This window comes from Corvus brachyrhynchos, unplaced genomic scaffold (genome assembly GCF_000691975.1).
Source record: "Corvus brachyrhynchos isolate BGI_N302 unplaced genomic scaffold, ASM69197v1 scaffold80, whole genome shotgun sequence".
Taxonomy (NCBI): Eukaryota; Metazoa; Chordata; class Aves; order Passeriformes; family Corvidae; genus Corvus; species Corvus brachyrhynchos.
This window is the reverse complement of record NW_008236769.1, coordinates 1,354,342-1,375,708: the sequence shown is the minus strand read 5'-3', so window position 1 is coordinate 1,375,708 and position 21,367 is coordinate 1,354,342. Positions and strand designations below refer to the sequence as shown.

Sequence of the window (21,367 nt, the reverse complement as noted above, 5' to 3'; positions counted from 1 at the left end):
TTTGGAGTAAATGAAGTGATCAATGGTGAATACTTGTAGAGGAGTTTTTTCTTGAATAATTTCAAATTAATATGGAAGGGAAATTGTTAGCCTCAGTAAGATAATTTTCTGAATCACATCTGTAAAAGGTTTAAAAAGAATGATAGGTCAATCATGACTGTATTTATGATAAATATTCCCTTGCAAAAATCAATACAGTACATGTTACAGTTATAGGTACTTTTCTAAGGGACAGAATCTGGAGAAATATGTGAGAATGAATGCTTTTTAGGCAAAGGTGCTTTTCCTGCAGTCTTCTCTTGCAGTCTTCTCTTTGTGATGTTTTTATTGCATAACTAGTAGAAGCAATTAGGATGCTCCTTCATATGCGGGTTTCTAGACCTCCTGTGATGTAATACAGCCTTCTTTAATTTTAAGCGATGCTTTTCTACTTGACATTTCACTAGAATAGTGCAGTATTTGGTTAGTTTTTGTATTACTAATATTTGTTCACCACAAAAAGACTACATGCTCAGCACATTAATGACTTTGAAATTTTAACCTTTCTTTTACCACTGTTATGTAAGTCCTGTTGCATCATTATGTTTTTATAGCTTTGAGATTAGAGATTTAAGATATTTATGTATAAGGCTGTTAGAAAGCACAAATGTTACAATTAAACCTGCAGATTTCTCAGTTGTTACCTATCTCAGTCACAGTTTCTGATGTCTGTAAATCAGAGATACAGACTATATTTTGAACTGTTTTCCAATATTTTGTGACTACCTGTCTTTCTCAGATCCTTTCTTTTGGGCAGTGTGCAGGTTCTGCACGTCCATGGAATTGTTTACTCAAAGTGCTTTCTAGATGTTCCTGAAATTCTTGATATGAGTCAAGTGGGAAGTCAGTGAAGGAGGAAGGGCACAAAAACAGACCAGTGTATTTGCTGTATAAGTGTTCAGCCCTCTTGCTCTCTGCTGTGTTTAAATGCAAAAGGGTTGCAATGCCAGGCCATACTAGCAGTAAATGATAACTGTAACCCTTGGCGGCAAACTCGATAGCCAAAAAGATTTATCATGACACTATAGAAACCTCTGATTGTTATCTTGTCTTTCAAGATTGTGTTTCAAGAGTTGCATAGTTAACTCATCACTGCAGATGAGTAAAGTGTATTACTCCCTAAAAATGAGGGGTGTGCCTGCAGATAAGAAAGTGACTTTCTAAACAGTGTATCTGTGACTTTGTTCTCCTGAGGCCAGAGCAGTTCATAAGGAACATTTTGCAAAGCTGTCCTGTGTATCATTATTCTGTAGGATAAATTGCATCAAAAGAAGAATATAAAAAGATAAAGTATGTAATTTTGATTATTAAAAGTTTCATTACTGTTTGGAAAACTTACAGAAGTGTTCTCAGTAATCCGGGGCAAAGCTTCAAATTGTTATTTGGTAATGGTTTCTGAAAGCTCCTGTGTGCATTTCATAGTATTGCCATAAAATCCTGTTGAATTCAATATATGTGTATACTTCACCTGGTGCTTTACTGTGGCACATATCTTACCTAGGCAGTGGTAATGTTTGGTAAACTGCTTGATAACTGGAGTTAGGCATTCTTTTACCACACTTTTTGAGGTGCAGTTCAGTGTCTTAGCACAGCTGCATTTGTTCATGCAGGGTATCTCAGATTCACCTCTTTAAGAATGGAAGCATGTCAAATGACTGTAAAGAACTTCAGAGCTTGGAAAAGAAGATCAGGAGTGAAAATAGTTGGTTGTTGGTTATCAAATAGTATGATGCTGAAATGATTGCTGTTGTGGTATGGGTATGAAATGAAAGTGTGGAATCAGTCACCAAATTGGTCAGGTTGGAAGGGGCCACAGGGGGACATCTGGTCCAACGTAGAACACATGGCACAGGATTGCAGCCAGATGGTTCTTAAATGTCTCCAGTGAGGGAGACTCCACAACCTCTCTGGTCAACCTGTTGCGTGTGTGGTCGGTCATTGCACAGTAAAAAAGTCCTTCCTCGTGTTCAAGTGGAACTTCTGTGCATTAGTTTCTGCCTGTTCCCTCTTGTCCTGTACATACGAAGGTTTCATTTTTTCAGTTTAAATATTTTAGTTTTTCTTAAGCTTCAGCATACCATGTAAACTGCCTCTGATACTGTTCTGCTAGTTCCCAGACTGTCAGCATCAGTAACGATGTCCTGTGGTTATCAGCATAAAGGAAGGTGCCAGTTATTAAATCCTTGGATCCATGTGTGGCCTAAGGTACTTAGTAAAACTGAAGGATGAATTATTATATTCCTTTTTTTTTTTTTTTTTTTTTGGTTTTTAAATTGTTTCTGCTATGTTTATAGCAGGTTGTGGCCTTTATTTCTTCGTTTCTTATTCTGGAGTAAGCAAAATTAATAAAGTTTTAATGCTGCTTTATGCAACTGGACAGTCAAGTTTTCATCATTTTTACATTCACTGCCATTTCTGAAGTGAGTTGGTTTGCATACATCTTTTTTATAGAAAGAAATGTATTTCATACCAATTTTTATGGAGAAACTTCCTGTTTTCCATGGGACTTCATTATGGCATAGATATACTCTGGTTAATTTTTGAACCTTAAAGAATTACTTAACTTGCATTACTTTTGTAGCTAGGAATTCAAGTTACAAAACAGATTCTTTCTTAAATTTGACATCTCTTGCAAGTAAATATAGAACTTAAAAAAACCCAAAAACATAGCTGAAATTCCACCTCTTGTTCCAGTCTTTATTTAAATCTTACTTGTCGCAAGATTGTGGAAAATACTTGCCATTAACAAACTTTGCATGTCATAATTAAAAGGTTAGCACGATAACTACCTTTTAGTGTTTTGATGAGGGTTACTAGATGGTGAACTACTCCATTAAAAACTCACTGTAGATGGTGCAGATCTCATGGAGTTAATAGGCATCACAATAACACTATTCCAGGTGCATGGATACAGACTTTCTAGGTAAGTTTGAGAGTTTTCAATACTTTTAACAGGAATGAAAGGAGTTGACTTTTTTGAGTCGATCCTTCTTACCAGCCTTGTACTTCACAAAATTAATGGTTTTTAGCTTAACAAAGAAGCCAGGAGGTAAGAAGCTCAGGGTTAGGCTTTAGTTGAATTTAAGACTTTGTGCCTGATGTTTCCTGTTGCATGACTGTCACCTTTCAAAGGCTTTCAGCTGATAAGAGACTCAGGTGCTGTTTAGTCCTGATGAGTGTGGGTGTTTGGCTTATGCTTCTTGTATTTTTTTCCATATTTACCATTCACTGAGACTTCTTTCTTGAAAGTCTGAACAGTGTGAGCATTCAGCAGTTTAAAGGACTGAAGTGTTTTGGAACCCAAGGCATAGTTCATCAAAAAACTGTGAGCCAGACTGATTGTGCTGTTCAGAGTTCATACATGATCACTGGTGGTTAGCATGAGAATGCTGTAGCTGCATCTTGTTTTACAGCTGTGAGTGAAGGAGCTCCTATAACTTCTGATCAAATACTTCCCTTTGCTGTACTGAATGTGCCTGTCCTCTGGATAAAATTTGTTATTGAAAGCACAGCTTTTTTCCAGGGCTTACCCCTTGGCGCCACTGCTTCGTCCTTAGCACTGTAGTACCTAATGATTTTCGTTTGTTTGTTCTCACATTGAATTCTTTTGTGGATGTGGTTAATTTTTTCATCTCCTATGAAGGAAGATTGCTGAGCAGTTTCATTCTCAGAACAATGTGGGTAGTTGACAAACACACCTCATGCTTGACTGTCTTGGAATTGACCAAGAGATACAAAGGAGAAATTTCCCTTCTAAAGTCACTCTGGAAATAAAATAACTAGCTAGTACATGCGAATTCTCCTGAAGGCAAAGACTTCTAGAAGATGAACACAGGGATGACTTGGATGATCTGAAAAAGCAAACCTTTGTGACAGAAACCTGTGGTTTGAGGAGAGCGCTGAGTGCATCAGAACTAGGTAGAAGTAACACAGGCTGATCTTACTTCACTTCAAGCCCTTGCTTTCTGGCAAGTTTGGTTAGAGTAGCTTCTCTACTTGAAGTACCACATTTTTTCTGTATTGATTGGCCTGAATTGACTGAAGGAATATTGTTTTCTCCTTTGATTATCTGATTTAATATAGTGTTTCCAAAGTTCAAACCTGGTTCACTTTTTCTGTATTGGATAGAATATTCATAGCTAATCTCTTCTATACATGAGTTTCTGGAACTGTAAGTATGACGTTAGAAAGCCCCAAGACTGTAGTTGTCTATGCCTGAAGGCTGGGAAAAGAGGTAGATACATAAGAGAACCCATTCAAATTGTGAGTGTCCAGACCGTTTCTTCATGTTTGGAGTTTTAACCAAACTTAAAATTTTATCAGCTTTAAAAGTTTCTTTCTTTGTTCAGTAAGTTTTCAAAGCTTGTTCTCTGTGTTCTGATTTTAAGAGTGCTTTAATTGTTGTAGCTTGTTTTCTCTTCATCAGGGGGTTACACCTTGTTTTTTACAGGTCTTCATTGCCATCTAGTGGCTCTAGTTATTCAAAGGACTTGGTTTAGCATAAAGCTGGAATTAGAAAGGATATGAAAAAATTAGGGATTCTTTTCTTGTTTTCTAATGAGTAAGATAAATACAGAAGAGTACATGAGGAATAAAGGTAACTGTGTCATGGGCTTTATGGTGTAATATTACTTGGAATAGAAGGGATTTGTTGGATTTTTGGTTTGGTTTTGTTTGGTTTGGGCTTTTTTTAGCAAAGCCTTGCTTTGTTAATAAAGGTTGACACTAATTTTTAATCTATGTATAACTTCTTCATCAGGAATCACTTATAGCTGATGCAAATTAGTGGGATATATCCGTTAACACTGAAAGGATCTTGTATTGTCATTTCAGTTTGAGGATTCAGAAGCTGACTAGATACATGGTGTGCATTTTCTGGCAATCTCGGTTTGTTTCCAAAAGATCAACTCATGAATAAATGCATCTGTTACTTGAAAATTTCTTCCCCATAAAATTGCATTTTCTAACATTGGAGTCAGTTCATAATCCCCAGTTGAAAAGTACTGTTTGTAGAGGACCAATACCACGATTCCCTGATCTGGGATGGAAAGCAGCGTAGGCCTCTCCTTTGCTCCCTGCAGTACTTGGGCACCATCATTGCCCTCACCAGCCTAATAAAAATGTGAGTCCTGCTTATCCTCTTGCTTCCTTTCCACTCACACGTGTGTGTGTGCGCGTGCGCATCCATTAATGGTGTTTAATAGAAGTAGGAATACCTTAGGATGGAAAAGAGCTTTCGGATCATCAAGACCAACCGGTGACCTGGCCTCTGTTGCCCAGGACTCCCACAGATACTTCAGAAACTGAATAATTTTATCCTCTGATAATTTTCCATGACTCGGAGCCTACAGTTCCATTCACCCCCCTGCCCTGACAGCTCCTGCTCACCACTGCAGCAGCCTGCGGGTGGCACAACTGGCTGCTGTCCCGGCATGGAGCCTGCTCCCCTTGCCTGGAATTCAGGTGTCCCAAGCCCAATTAAAAAAAATAAAAAGCAAAGCCAGAGAACCCTCACCTGTAAGGTAGGAGTTGTTGGGTTTTAGAAGTGGCAAGTTATAACACTACTCTCCAAATTGAAGTAAATAAAATACTACAAACTTTTTCATGTTCCCGTCCTTTACATCCCTCCTTAGTTGCCTCACAACTGGAGGTATTCATTCCACTTTATATCTTTGATCATAGTGAAATGATGATAAAAAACCTGCAGCTTGTTTGCTAGCTAAAGCCAAACCTTTTCAGGATTTGGGCTTTAACAATTTGCAGAAGCTTCAAGACCAATGCATTGTACTATAATGCTGAATTTAATTTTGAATGTATTGTTGTAAGTAACATCTAGACTGATTACAGTCAGTGCTGCTGAAAACTAGGCCTTATTTTTTACACATACTGATGAAGATATAAAATCGTCTGTTCCATTTAAAAACTTGGGAGAGATTTATGCATGGATGGAATCAACTCCCTCCTTGCTTATGACAAAACTCTAAATGTTTAGGAATTGTAGTCAGCAGTTGTCCATTAAATTAGTTTGTGGAACTGTTCTATGTGTATTAATTGCTCCATCATGTTAAGCACCTGCAAAAGCAAAAGACTGTAATAACTTTTGAGGCCTTTTTTTCCTTTCTTTCAGAATCTCTTTTTAAGGTAGAAAGCATTTTATAGAGATGCAGACTATTACCTGACATACATTGAACAGGAAAGATTCTCAGTGACACTGCAGCTACTGCTGTTTTTCCTTGCTTTTTTCTTCTTTTTTTTTCTTCTCTTTTTTAATTTGCATTTTAGAAAATCTTCAAGACAAATGAAGGGCATGCCTGTATAACCTCAAGTGCAGAGTGTGTAGGTGAAAGCATTGGGAACATATCAGTTTGTTTATCTGGAAAACTAATTCCATAATGTGTTCTTCATTTTCAGATTCTTTTGTCCTCCTCCATGTGTGTATCTCATGGGCAGTGGATGGAAGAAAAAAAAAGAGCAAATGGAGCGGGATGGTTGCACTGAGCAGGAATCACAACCATGCGCCTTTATTGGGATAGGAAACAGTGACCAAGAAATGCAGCAGCTGAACTTGGAAGGAAAGGTAGAAAAACTGTAATAAACCACTCAGATAACTGCAAAGGATGTTATAGCTACATGGTGCATGTTTCAAGGAATGCCCTTGCTTATTTTTGAAACCTTTTCTTGCACTCTAGGCATTGCATAATTGTTAAAAAAAATCCCTCAAAAATACTTAGGACAATTGAAAAGTTGGATTTCGCTCATAGGGTCATAGCAAGGTACCCTTTAATTTGTAGATTGTTAATGCAGAATCAGTAAATTGTTAGGTTTGGTAGCCATCAGTGGCTAACTAAAATATGGTTTCTGGCCCAAACTCTCTGTCGCCTTCCTTGGCTTGCATGAGTGGATAATCTGATCAAGGCAGTATCAAAACATCTGCTGCTAGAAATATTAAGTCCCTTTGCCTAAAAATACAACTGAAGTAGCATCTTAAAAATTGAGTAGATTATTTTTTACAGTGGTGTAAATTGCTTACCTTAAAAGATTTTTTAAAAATATATTTGTGATGACTTAAACAGTTGGAGTAGAACTAGCAGCAAAAGTGTTCATTTTGCCTCGTTGTTTCATTAAGCAGTATTTTATAGCTACGTAGTATTTTCAGCACAGTCTACTAGAAATGCTTCATAATGCTGAATAGGAAAAGAATAATTGAAGTTCCTTATGAGATTTTTTTTTTTAATTCTGCTGACGCCTAGCATAAACACTTAGCCAAAGGTAACTTCCTTGTGTTTCAAAACCCAATCATTTTCCATCCTTTCAAGAGAAGTTTAGTTCAACACATTTTCTGCACAGGCGGTTCCTTGTGCATGCCCAGTGTACTGTCTGTACAGCCCTAATCAAATGTAATTTTTAGTAGTGCTCTTGGCCCCTCGGAGGTGGCTTTGATACAGTTAGGGTCTCCAATCATGTTTTCCAGTTCAGGTGAGGGTATTTAGAATGATCATAGCGTAATGAGGTTGGGTGCAACACTTCACAAAGCTAAACAGTAGTCATAAAGAAATGCATATGGAAAAGATAGAAAAAACCAGTTTCTCATCTGTTTTAGAAACCTATTGTGTTAGTTTTCCTAATTCATTCGTAATTAAATATGCATAGTTTATTGAACTGGGTTGACTTCAAAGAAGAAACCACAGTATATTTTCACCTACAGAATTATTGCACTGCCAAAACATTATACATATCAGACTCAGACAAGAGAAAGCACTTCATGTTATCGGTTAAAATGTTCTATGGCAATAGTGATGACATCGGTGTGTTCCTCAGTAAACGGATCAAAGTCATCTCCAAGCCTTCTAAAAAGAAACAGTCACTGAAAAATGCAGACTGTAAGTATTTCAGTTTTTTCTTTATGTAGCAATTAATTTTGTTTCCTACTAATTTTTTGTTACGTATTCTAAGGTCTGACTACAAAGGAAATACAACGAAATTTTCAACTTTTGATTTTTAGCTGTATTTCAGAACTGTACACATCAGTGTGTTTTTAAATGTTCTCATATAAATAGGTTACCCTGTTGAGTTTTATGCAGTCACGGTTAATTATTTAGTAAATAAAAAAGGCCCACTCAAACCCCCATGTACTCTGAGGAATGAATTCATGTAGACAGATGTATAAAGAATGTTCTACCTCAGATTTCTAAGCTTTTGGATCTCTTTAACTGCCACAATCTGGTGCTTAGAATGTTTTGATCAGTATCAAAGAGATTGCTTTCAGATTGTGATAAATGTTATCCAAACTGCACTTCGTCACATCACAGCCACCTTCTTACTGTCTCATGCCATTTTCATGTTGTTCTTATTTTTGTTTTGCATGGTTCATTTTAAGTAGTCGTTTAAGAAATCTGTATGGTGATATTTCACCCAGATTTATTTGCTTACCGTGTTTTTCAGCTAATAATATCTCTGGTGCTACTGTATAATTGGGAACGTTTTTGCTTTTCCTCCAACGTTTTTTGCCTGCATACCACTGGAGCACCTCAAGAGATACCCTTTTTTTTTGTTTGTTTTTCTCTCTCTCTTCACTAGTGCTTTAAAAGGCTCTTCCATCTGTGTTGGGCTGGAACCCATTCACCTATGGAATGTGGATCTCGGGGCCGCTAGCTTGGCACATGACTAAAGGCAATCTGTTGCTGTGCAGTTCACGCCCGTGGGCTCAGAGTATGCACTGTTGAATTTGTATTCAGACAGATAGTTTTGATGGACAGTGAATATGAAACAAGCAATGTTCAATAGTAAATATGAACCAAGTAGAACAACATTCCCATTCTGATGGCAAAATTTTAATTGCTGGTTTTTTTTAGGGGAGCAAACTTTACATTTCTCTCTTTTGAATTATTAGTTAAGATCAGATCTGAGAACATTTCAAGTTGCATGGTTATAATTTGACATAGTTACATCTGTCTTCCTTTCAATTGCTTGTGATTGTAATAATTTTTCTTTATATTTGAAATATTCTTCAAATGATTGCTGAAAGTTGTCTTAAGTACTTCACAAGGGCAAGCTAAAGCTTCTCCTTAAATAATCACTTGTTGGAGAACTATGAACAGTTTTCAGCTGGCAAGCACTGGCCCATTTGGCTAAGTGGCAAAATTCTGTGAGCTAGCATGCCTTTGGAGAACAGACACTATGTATGTTATTGCACTCATAACTTTAAGACTATTTTTGGTCTTTCACAAATATAAATATTTTCTAAATTAACCAGTATTTGATAATTATGTCTTGATTTCAAGTATTCTTCAGTTTATGTTATTTGTGACTTTTTTTTACTTTTCTATGTAATAATGAAGTAATTTTATAATCTCAAGTCTGTATGTGTTCCTTGCAGTATGTATTGCATCAGGGACAAAAGTGGCACTATTTAATAGACTTCGATCCCAAACAGTTAGCACCAGATATTTACACGTAGAAGGTGGTAATTTCCATGCCAGTTCACAACAGTGGGGAGCGTTTTACATCCACCTCTGTAAGTAAAAGCAATTCTGTGAATTTTTTTTCACTCTTTTCTTCATCCTCACAAAAAAGCATCCTACATTTTTTCCTCCATATTAATTGCCCATATGCAGACTTGTTTTGTTACTGAGTATATATTTGATGTAATAGCATGATGTTAAATGTATCTCCTATCAAGAAAAACAGTGATTAAAACAACTAATTCTGAAAATTCCTGTTTCATGCAGTGGATGATGATGAATCAGAAGGAGAAGAATTCACAGTGAGAGATGGCTACATTCATTATGGGCAGACTGTCAAACTTGTATGCTCAGTTACTGGCATGGCACTCCCGAGACTGGTACAGTTCAATTTCTCCAATGCTGTAATTAATTTATAGATGGCAACTTAATGTAATTCCATAGCTGGGTTTGCAATGTTTACAGTTTTTGGCTTTGTGTGTTGCCTTTGGGTAATACATGTTTTATATGGAAAATGGCATTTATTTTAATGAAAGCATATTTTTGTATCTGCAGATTTTCTGTAAACAAAGAACAACTTGTAAAATAAGCATAGGGAATTTTTCAGAATTCAAGCCTGCCAAAATCGGTTAATCTGTCTATTTTAAAAACAGTATTGTAGATTCCCCTGTTCCAAAATGCTTTAAATATTGATATCGATAGATGAGTAAAATATTAGTAGCCAGTAGGACTGTTCCATGTGTTGAGTTCCAGCACAGCTTTAAAAATGCTTGACTGATTTGAATCTAAAAGCACTTCTATGTACTCCTGAGTATACATGATATTAGTACCAGCTTGCAAAAACATTTTTTTCATATTTATTAATAATATTTGTTTTAAGTCTGAAACATGGGAACTGCCTTTGGAATAATTAGTTAAGGTTTGTGAACAAAAAAAAAAAAATTACTTCTGGATAAACAGTAATGGCTTTTGTAAATATGGTTAAGTGTAATTATAGATTTTTTTTTTCCTGTTTTATGCTCTTAATGCCAGCCTAAGTGGAATTTTATGGAATTAATAATCAACAGTGCTTCATATGAGATCTTCTGTGAAATTGTGGCTTGTCAGCCTATTATGAGCTTCATACAAGGCTCTGCTAATTCAACTTTAGGTAGAAGCCATCTTCAGAATGCGCCAATATAAAAACAGCCTTCCTGGAGTCAGGCTTTTGTTCCTCTTCCCAGACTTATTTTGCTAGGACTGTAATGAGAAATTCTCTCCCAATACCAAACTTGGCTAAAAAAAAAAGATAATAGCCTGCTCAGCGTACATGGTACAGAATAAAAATTTCACTGGGTTTTTTTTTGTTTCCCTTAAATCACATTGTTTGACAGTAAAATCCAGACCTGGTTACACTACTGATGTGGTTCAAGCACATGAAATGCAGTAAGAGGATGTCACTTTTTTGTGGGCTTCATGTTAATACTTTCTTATTACTGAAAAGAGATGCCATCATTTATTATTCCAGAAACCTTATTTGTAAGTAGAAATAGATTAAAACAAATCAGGCTAAAGGTTCCTGTTTTGTTTGCCATTGGGAAAATTTGTCATACTGCCTTACAGGACTGATGGAAGGTGATGCAATTAAAAGGTAACTTGCAGATATATTATAAGCAAATGCAAAGAACTTAGAAGAAAAAAGTTAACCTTTAAATTTATATTGCTAATAATACTCTTCATTATCATTAGATGTTACAGAGGACATAGTTGGCTTCCTGATTGTCAGCTTAGAAATATTCAGGCACTTTGGCTGCTGCATCTAGTAGTGTTGCATAAAGCATTAAACTTCTTTCTAGGAGTTGAGTTAAAACTATGAGCTACAGATTTTCACTCTCTAAGGGAATAGCTTTTGACTTTTAGAAATAAATTGGTTAAACAGATCTGAATTAAGTCAGCAGATATTTTTTTTCACTGAGGTGCCAGATGTAAGGAACAGTTGTTCTTTGCAGTTGTCTTCAAGTAATATTTAATGACCAGCTGTTAAGATATGTTCTGATTGTTGTTTCCAAAACTCTACTTAAGGACATCTCAATATCTTTAGTTAATCCTTATTTTAATTATTCTCCTTCAGCAATCAGTTTGCCACAGAATGTTGTTGATCCTATCAGTGGTGAAAGCTGTAGAAACATATTAATTACTAAGAATAGTAATTAGTGATTGAAGATACCAATATAATAATTGCTCTTTTACACTAGCAAATGGGACAAAAGCAGATTTTGCTGAAGCTTCAATTTTTTCCCCCCACTCCTTGAGCAAAAATAGATAAAATATCTATGCATGCAGCACATTGTAGTAGTACTGAGTGTGGCTTCAGTGTCATTCTTGTTTCAAAGGCACTAAGAACTATGAATCTAACGTTGGTGTCAAAATGAGAAGCATGGAAATGTTAAAAAAAATACTTTTCACTTCCTTTACTGACTATATGTATGTCTTAAATATATATGTACAATTTTCATCACAGATAATTCGAAAAGTAGATAAACAAACGGCATTATTGGATGCAGATGATCCAGTATCACAGCTCCATAAATGTGCATTTTACCTTAAAGACACTGAGAGAATGTATTTGTGCCTTTCCCAGGAGAGAATAATCCAATTTCAAGTAAGTTGTTTAAAACTATTTCAACAGATGAGAAGCGTGGTTGCACGGTTTTCCCAAATACTCCCAAAATATATATGAATGCCATTTTTGTAGTAGGTTTTGAATGTGAGTCTAATACTTTGTCTTGAAAAGAGAGGATGAAAAGCAACGAATTGTTATCTGTGCCTTTCCAAATCTGTTTTTCTTTCCTCATAATTTTCTTCCATGTCTGTCTAGAAAATGAATTCTGGTTTCTCCAATGGAGAAAAAGGAAACACACTAGAAACTTGTGCATGTGATCATGATACTGTGGTTTAACATGTTGGTATATGCCAGTGGAGCTGCACCACTTATTTGTGTGTCCATTTCTAGGTTACAGCAAATAGGAAATGATACAGTTGATGACAGTATTGTTTCATTATGAACTCAGTAGAGATGCCATGTGTTGCTCTTGGCTAAGAGTGTAAACATAGACAGCTGTGGTAGTTGCCCACAGTAACTTGAAAAGCCACAGAAAAGATTCGTAAAGAATATAACTGTCTCAGAAATATTTTTTCTCCAGCCAGGTGGAGAAGAACATCGGGTTTTATGTCTCTTGTATGTACAGACATGCTTGTAGCACTTCTACATGGTAATTCCTAGCAGGCCAACAATGACCCTGAGATTGGTTCAGCTGGTCAGAGCATGGTGCTAAAAACAAGGTGGTGGGTTCAATCCCTGAACAGGGTCAGTCCTTACTTGAGTGGGACTTGATGACCCTTGTGGGTCTCTTCCAACTCAGAATATTCTATGACTCTGTGAAGACTTTGGCCAAGTTCAGGATTACCTAAGTATTGCAATTTTCTATAAATATTTTGGGGGCAGCTCAAGTAACAAAGGGTGTTGAGAGATAATGCTGTGCTCCAGGAAGATGGCCATGCTTGGGAAAGATTCAGGACTTCCTCAGAACAGCTGTACCTTCTTGAGTAAGAAAAGTAGAGATAGGAAATTAGAATCTAACATTTAAGATTTCCCTTAATTTAAGGGAAGGGACAGGAAGGCTTGGTAAAGACTCAGTTGAATTCTCTCCTGAATTGGGATAATGGAAAGAGAGTATGAGAAGCTTTGTTCCTATTTCAGTAACATATTCATGACCTGTGGTTCAGAAGGGACTAGATCTGTTGTTTCTACCCACTGCACACAGCAGAAATACGTATCTGTCAATATATATTCTTGTAAAGGAGAATGGACTATTAATGCCTTGAAATGGCTACCTGAAAACAGAGGCTGGACAAGAAAAAGAGAATAAAATCTGGTACTTATTTTAAGGGCCTTCAAAGGTACACCTTGGGAGTCAAAAGCCTCCAAGCAGCTCCACCCAAGATGGACCCTGGGTCATGAGTTTCTCACACTTTTATAAGTTTGGTCCATTTGCATATCAGGGTTAATTTTCCAATTATAATTTCAAGTAATGATGTAATTACCCCGAGTTTGCTCCCCCTGTCCAGAGGCTCAGTTTGCATATTTCAGGGCTTGGGACAGCAAGGTGTCCTTGACTTCAGGCCCCAGAGAGGATTTGTTATGTCTAACCTAAATGTGAGAACAGTAGCTAACAGGCTATATGAAGTGTCAGCGTTACATACTAGGCAATACAGGCTCTGAAAAATATAAAAGCTAAAACCTAAGGTATCACTATCATTTAGAAGAGAAAGCCTTGAAATGTGAATTACAATAACTCAGGATCAGCCTGCTATTTAATCATTCTCAGAGTACTGTATGGGAAGCGCTGAATGAAGAAGCAACTCCTGCTTTTCTGACAGCTGCCTTAGTTCAGCATCCTGGAATTGCCTGTGGAGCTATCAGGATGTCCTACCATATGACAGCTGGTGAGGGGTCAGTAGCTCTGACCGAGGAAGCTGTGACCGCTCCGGAGAGATGGTCCCAAAAGAGATCGTCTTCCTGAGGCCCAGTGTCTTCTGTCAGCTGCTCGCCCTGCGTGGGCCTGCAGAGGCTGTCAGCTCTTTAATGATTGTCAGCTCGTGATTCCAGCTCAGCTCTGCAGGGCAGCCTCCAGGCCAGACCAGGGAGAGACGAGAGGCTCATGTAGCTGTTCTGCACGAGGCAGCTTTATTAGTTCAGTGAAGGGGAGCCAGGGACGAGCTCTCTCTGCCCTCACAGGGGCAGGGGGCTGGCTTTATAGGGATACAGGGGGTGGGTGTCAGAAGGTAAGGGCCAATGGGTTACAAAGGATCTGCATAGGGTCTCCCAGAGGATTCTGGGTTTGTCGTCTTCTCGCCCGTAACTGAAGAGTAGCTCCCTTTCCAGGGGAGTTCTGCTGGGAGGTTTAGGCAGTCTCCTTATCTCAGCAGATGAACCTCCAGGGCGGGGGCTGAGCATACCCCACACTACCACACTTCAGTTTCAGCAGCACTCATGGAGCCCAGTCTAATAAGAGCTCTGAACTTTCCACATGGGTAGTAGTTAGATAAAAGGATAAGCCCCTGTCCTGAATCCTCTTTGTGGACGAGGTAGCTGCTGCTTATACTTGTTGAATAAAATCTGGTAAATTGCACATCAGGCTGTTACCGTGCTTTGGTAGGTGAAATCACATTGGAAGATAAACTCGGCCAATGTCAGGAGAGAAATCCTGTTTTATCTGGGTTTTTTATTTTGGATCAGAAGACAAAGACCAGGGAAACAGCATGTGTATACTGTTCCTATAGTAGGAATCTAGACAAATTATGGTCACTGTTGAAAAAAAAACCAACCCAAAAACCCCCAACATAACCAAAATGACAATAACAACAACCACCCCCCAAAATCCTGGAAACTTTGGGATGGCAAGTCTCTCTTTGGTAAATGGAAATAGCCCTATACAGAGACCATAGAGGCTTAAAGCAAAGAGGCTGTAAAAAAGTCTGCAGGTGAGCATGAACCTTGAAATTCAGTTGCTGAAGTACCACCCAGATCTCTCTTTCAAGACATGCGTGTGTTCTGGGGCACGGAGAAAGGATATAAATCATGCCTTACTGGATCAGAGCATGGTCCATGTCTGTGTCTAGTCTACCAGCAGCAATAGGAGTTGGTGCTTACAGGAAGCTGGTGGATCTGGGTGTGTTTCACACTCCAGTGTGGTTGTACTCTGCCAGCATCCACACTTCTTGTACCAAGCATTGTTAAAGGCTGCATCCCTGACTTTTTTAGTGTCATTCTGTAATGTGTACATCGGTTTGATTAACTCAGAATGTGCAGATGTTCCTTTTCTTCAGTAATCTGTGTCAGAAAGTTCAAGAGGTTTCCTGTTCTCTGTGTAATAAACTTTTGCTGTATTTATTTTGAATGATGTAACAATTTCTGTGAGTGATTCCTTCTTCCAGTTTTGCAGTATTTAGTGAGCAACAGTTCTGCATTCACTTAGCCATCAACATCTTAATTTCTTCTCTCCTAATTGGAAAATCACGGTCTTCTCAATTTCTTCTCATAAGTTCAGCACTCCTTGGTGATTTTAATTGCCCTTTCTGTCCCTTCTCTTGTTTTTTGCTCTGACTTTTTTAGACAGGGAGACCACAACTGCACACAGTATTACAGAATTAGGTGAACAAAGGATTTACACCTTTGTAGTGTAAAGACAGCTTGTTCTCATCACTTTTGTGTGCTGGTGTCCGCCATGGTGTCATCACTTGCAGCTGCCACCGCACATTGAGGTGGTGGTTTCAGAAAACCGTCAGTTGCAACCCTAGGATCCCAAGTTGTAACTTCTGTCTCCAGTTGAAGCCAGACAGTACATGAGGTACTAAGCGTGATGTTAAGCCATTTTAATCTCCCAGTGCCACCTGTTGAGAAAATTTACTTAAAAAAGGGAAGGAAAGAAAAGGTGAGAAATGCCCCCGGAGCCCTATTTGGAAGTGACAAGGAAGAATGCTTCTCTACAAAGGGAATTGAAACCTTTCAAAGATTTCTGTAGCAGAAGGAGTAATGTGTTACTGAAATGATTCTTGATGTGACAGGATTTTGAGAACAAATTCTGTGGCGTTTGCCTTCCACTTCATGGACTTAGGAAATCTGAAAAAAGTCAGTCAAGGATTTTTACAGGGTTGTTCATTTTTTCATATCCGTGGTTTTATTTGTTATGACTCAAAGTATATCATTCCATGCCAACAAGAATTGCAATCAGCCTATAGGAAAGGTGCCTTGCTTCAAAATAGTATACAGCAGTTCCTATATAATGGCTTCTCTTTTGAAGTTGGGTGTTGGAGAGGATGAAAGTTTAGTAAGGAAGTTTCACAGATACGTAGGCTTGGCAGAAAGATCTCTGAATGTAGAAACTGAGGAAACAGATAGAAATGAAAGCAAGTTTTGATATAGAGTAAAAGATGTTTTGCTGAAACATTGACCACTGAATAACTGAGAAGGCAAAGGTTGGAGATGAGTTGGAAGGAGATTTTTATGAATAGGACAAAGGTATGTGACTACAAACAAAGACATGTTTTTCACCAAGTAAGTAAGTCTCAAGAAGAGCATAAGTAAATAGAAAACATGTTTTTACCAAAAAGAACTATTGCAGGCGAACAAGAAAGCAAGAAGAGAGGTCTGAGAATTTTCTGCTGTAAGCTTAAATTGTAACTTAGTTACTCTTGTGATTGGATAATAATGACTATAATATGGTGATGGTAGTAGCTATGATAGGCTATAGGCAAATGTAAAGGTGTTGTGTATGGTGCTTATTGGTTGTTATGTATTAAGATACTCAGCAAAGAAAAGTATCTAATGCTTTGTAACTTGAACAGAAAGGGGCTTCAGGTATGCCTACAGCTGGAGCTGGCAGCTGTAGGGCTGGCTCTGGATACCCACTCCCTGAAATGCTGTAACTTCGCCTATGCAATAAACAGCTTTCAAGAGAGCCGCCTGAAGTCCAGACATCCTTTGTGAAACTTTCTCCTGTAGTTGGGCTAGTAATTCAGAAGCTCCATATGTTTCTGATGGAAGTATTATTTGGGTGTCTTGAGTTTGGAAAGATCTGTAGTTACTATCCATGTTACACACTTCCTTGCGAGCTGTTCTCGATGCTTTTTACATAATCATACCAGAACGAAGAGTCCACATGAAAATACAGCTTTGATTTTTAACATCTGGTCTGGACAATTCATGCTAATTGAAGTTTATATGCCACTTTGAAGAGTGAAGGTTACGGTTACATACCGATATATCCTTAAAACTTAATGGAGGGAAACAGAATCTAGCTGTTAGAATTTTTTTCTGTGCCAGTGTTTGACCTCTACACAAGTTTCTTATGAGTTGCTAGGTGGTGAAATTGTTCAGGGGCTTCTGTTGCCATAAAAAAATACTTGTCTGTGTATTTTCTGTGTATCTATCTATCTGTATATATATTTATACTAATTTAGTAATATTTAGAGGGACACACTAGATGATCTTTAAGGTCCCTTCCAATGCAAGCCATTCTATGATTCCATTATTCTAATTTGCAAGGCTATCATTTCAGCTTCTCTCCTATGTCTTTGCACAAACACTGAAATATAAACTTGTGTTTTCCATCATTTTGTGGAGGGTGAAGAACTCTAAAAAGAAAAAAAGGCCCACTTCAGTCTTCAGCTGTTTTGGATGCTTTGTATTAATTAAAGATCTGTTTTAAAGCAGCTACTTCTAGTTGCTGTAGTTTTTTTACTGACACCTATTGAATAACATTAAAATTTTGAAAGTTGAACTAAAATAAAACTCAAACATAAGGTTGGAGAGGTGACAGTGTCCTAGGTGAGAGTTATGGTGTTCTCACAAATACTAGTTTTCTAGTAGTTTTTCTGAAATATGAAGGCTGTTTCTCTAGGCCATTTTTTAGAGGAAAACATAAAGAAATACGTTTTTTGAAATAACAGGCATTATTACTGGCTGAGTTGGTTTTTAGGTCTGTGACTTGACAAACATATCTACAGATCAGATTTAAAACTTTTCTTTCTCTCTAAGGCCACTCCATGCCCAAAAGAACCAAATAAAGAAATGATTAATGATGGAGCTTCTTGGACAATCATTAGCACAGACAAAGCAGAATATACATTTTATGAGGGGATGGGTCCAGTCCATGCTCCAGTGACACCTGTGCCTGTTGTAGAAAGTCTTCAAGTAAGTTTGTAGTTTGTTGTAATATACTGTTTTATGTGAGATCGTTTTTATCATAGTCATTTAACGTTCATGATACCCTTGTGAAATACTGTAGGAAAACAGTGTCAATAGCTTTATAAAGAATAAAATTACTTTGTTGTAATAATTTTTCTTACATTTCAGAATACACAAGTCTATCCATTCTAGGAATAATACTAATATTGTTGTATACAGTAAGAATTTTATTTCTGAAAGTACTATGGTAGTGATATCCCTAGGATTTCTGTTTGATTATTTAGAAATTGTTTTTGACTCTTGCCAATTATAGATCAAAGAGAGCCTTACTAAAAAAACCCCCAGTACTTGGCAGAGGAAAAACTCCCCTAATACCTTCTCTGAAATATTTTGTTCTCTGTTTTCAAAGACTTGTTGACATCTATTCTAAGTGGCCATTATCAAAACTTCGAAATTCTTTCATAGTATCAAATTAATTGGCAGTATCTTTTGGACGTGTTACTTCTTTATATTTCAGTTGTGTAGATTGTGTATGTGTTTTGGTTTTGTCCAGCTGATAGAAACAGTGTTGTTTAAAGTTCTTACCTGTATGTGAAGGTTTTGTTTGTGACTTTTTTTGGTTGGTGGGGTTTTTTGTTTGTTGGGGTTTTTTGTTTGTTTATTTTTTCCTGAGGGGAGAGTGTTTATTTTCATTAATATATATATTTGGGGGGGATTTTTTTCTTCTTTTTCTGTTTGCTCCCTTTCCAGTTGAATGGTGGTGGGGATGTAGCGATGTTGGAACTTACAGGACAGAACTTCACTCCAAATTTACGTGTCTGGTTTGGGGATGTGGAAGCTGAAACCATGTACAGGTACAATATTTTTTATTACTTTTATGGTGTCTGTGTTCTACTGGGTGCTTTGAAGAGTGTGTGCTTGTGTACACACTCAGGTGTACACTTGTCAGTGCTGCAGAAAGGGGTCTGGGAGTACTGGTTGCCAGAGGCTCAGGATGAGTTAGCAATGTGCCCTGGCAGCAGGGAGGCCAGGTTGCATCTAGCTGGTGAAAAGAGGTGACTATCGCACTGCATTCAGCACTGGTGCAGCCTCACCACGAGCACTGCATGCAGTTCTGAGCCCCTCAGTTTATGAAGGATGTTCAGGTACTGGCATGTGTCCAGAGAAGGGCAGCAAAGCTGGTGAAGGGCTGGAAGGCCCTAGGAGTTGCAGCTGAATACTTTGGGCTTGTCTAGTTTAGAAAAAAGAAGGTTGAGAGGTGATCTCATTGCTCTCTGCAGCTTCCTGAGGAGGGGAAGTAGAGAGGGAGGTGCTGAGCTCTGCTTCATGCTGTCATGTGCCAGGACACATGGGAATGGTTCAGAGCTGCACCACAGAAGATTTATACTGGACATAAGGCAACATTTCTTTACTGAGAAGGTGGTCAGATGCTAGAATGGGCTTCCTAGAAAGGTGGTTGATACCCCTAGCCTCTCTGTGTTTAAGCAAATAAAGGGCATTTGGCCTTAATAATATGATTGTAACTTTTGGTCAGCCCTGAAGTGGTCAGTGTGTGCACTAGTTGAATATTGTAGGTCCCTTCCAACTGAACTGTTCTGTTCTATTGTATTCTTTCAACTTAAGTACATTGTGCTCAGTTGACTCTCCTGTTTTTCAGATGTGCAGAGAGCATGCTTTGTGTTGTTCCAGACATTTCTGCATTTCGAGAGGGTTGGAGGTGGGTCCGACAGCCAGTCCAGGTTCCAGTAACTTTGGTCCGTAACGATGGCATAATTTACTCCACCAGCCTTACCTTTACATACACACCGGAACCAGGGCCACGGCCACACTGCAGTGCTGCTGGAGCAATTCTCAGAGCCAACTCAAGCCTCATGGCTTCCAGTGAAACAAACACAAACAGTGAGGGAAGTTACACAAGCGTCAGCACAAACCCCACCAATGTCACATCATCTACAGCAACTGTAGTTTCCTAACTACTGTTGTTTGTCTGGACTTTAATTGACTTTTCGTGCTACATTCAAGAGAACTGAACAATTTTTGTGGTTTCATGGGAAAACACTTTCGCATTTTAGGTGATATGATTTGAACCTTGTTACCTGCAAGTGCTGATCTTAAAAACAGAAGCCACAATAAAAAAAAAACCAACATCCGAAACATAAGAACTTTATTGAAAATCTATTTTTCAGCTGTGTTTTTTTTAGTGGGCAAGAAACAAAAATGTGGCTGGGATACATGTTGAGCAAACTAGAAAACATGAACACAACATAGTTTTTATGGACCAAGGAACTTGTATAAGCTTTAGTATAAAAGGTACATTTTCACCATACCTTTTTTGTATCACAACATATAGTACACTTTTGTTACCAAATAGTTTATATTTTTTTTTTCCTCTGAGCTTTTGCTCTGAAGTATATTCAGGTTCCAAGCCTGACCATGCTTGTATAATCTAATTACCATACTCTTCCAGTTTTAAAAAAAAATATATATTTTTGGTCTGTGGCTGGAACTGTTCCTTTTTTTAAACTGAAGTCTTGTGACTTTTTATGAACTGAAATTGTTTTTATTTCAGCAAGTAGAACCTTGTAAAGGCCAGCATATTTTTTTTAAGATTATATGAAGTCTGTGCAAAAGCTTTAAAAAATGCCTCTGCCTTGCCTGCAATACATGCAATGTATGTTAACTTTAGTGCTCTGTTTTCAGTCATTGTTAATAGTTATTTCTGTTTTTCTTTTTTAAATATGTATTTATAGTGATAATTCATGAGGTTCTAACATTACATGAGGTTTTTTTTCCTAAAAGTGGCATCTCAAGCAGTCATATTAATGATTGTTCATGTCACAGGCATATGTTGGTGTTTTTGAAGGGTTGTTACTGGGTTACTCCCCCTCTTCCTTGCTCAGTCATATTACATCTGAAAATGTTTCAGGATCTGTTCAGGTTTTTCTAATCTTGTACATAATTTGTATTAAGTGTAAGTTAAATGTTTTATTTCAAAAGTGGAATGTTCCCAATAACTTCATTTGGCAGCATGTCTTCTGTCTTGTTGGCATGTAACTGAAGTACCATGAGAAGTATGTGCTACAAATGGGATTGGTAGGTGATGCCCTTCATCACTTAAGAATCACAACGAGCATGTTTT

General features: G+C 37.7%; 1 protein-coding gene across 1 annotated transcript in view; it reads left to right on the top strand.

The window, feature by feature from the left end:
* RBPJ (recombination signal binding protein for immunoglobulin kappa J region) overlaps positions 1–20,246 on the top strand; it is a 54,361-nt gene extending 34,115 nt beyond the window's left edge. The window contains exons 4-11 of the mRNA XM_017727544.1: positions 6,451–6,616; positions 7,745–7,919; positions 9,416–9,553; positions 9,768–9,880; positions 12,001–12,141; positions 18,079–18,234; positions 18,979–19,082; positions 19,886–20,246. Of these exons, the coding sequence (XP_017583033.1) occupies positions 6,451–6,616; positions 7,745–7,919; positions 9,416–9,553; positions 9,768–9,880; positions 12,001–12,141; positions 18,079–18,234; positions 18,979–19,082; positions 19,886–20,201 (1,309 nt within the window). The 3' untranslated portion in view covers positions 20,202–20,246. The remainder of the gene's footprint in view (positions 1–6,450; positions 6,617–7,744; positions 7,920–9,415; positions 9,554–9,767; positions 9,881–12,000; positions 12,142–18,078; positions 18,235–18,978; positions 19,083–19,885) is intronic.
* The last annotated feature ends 1,121 nt before the right edge of the window (positions 20,247–21,367 follow it).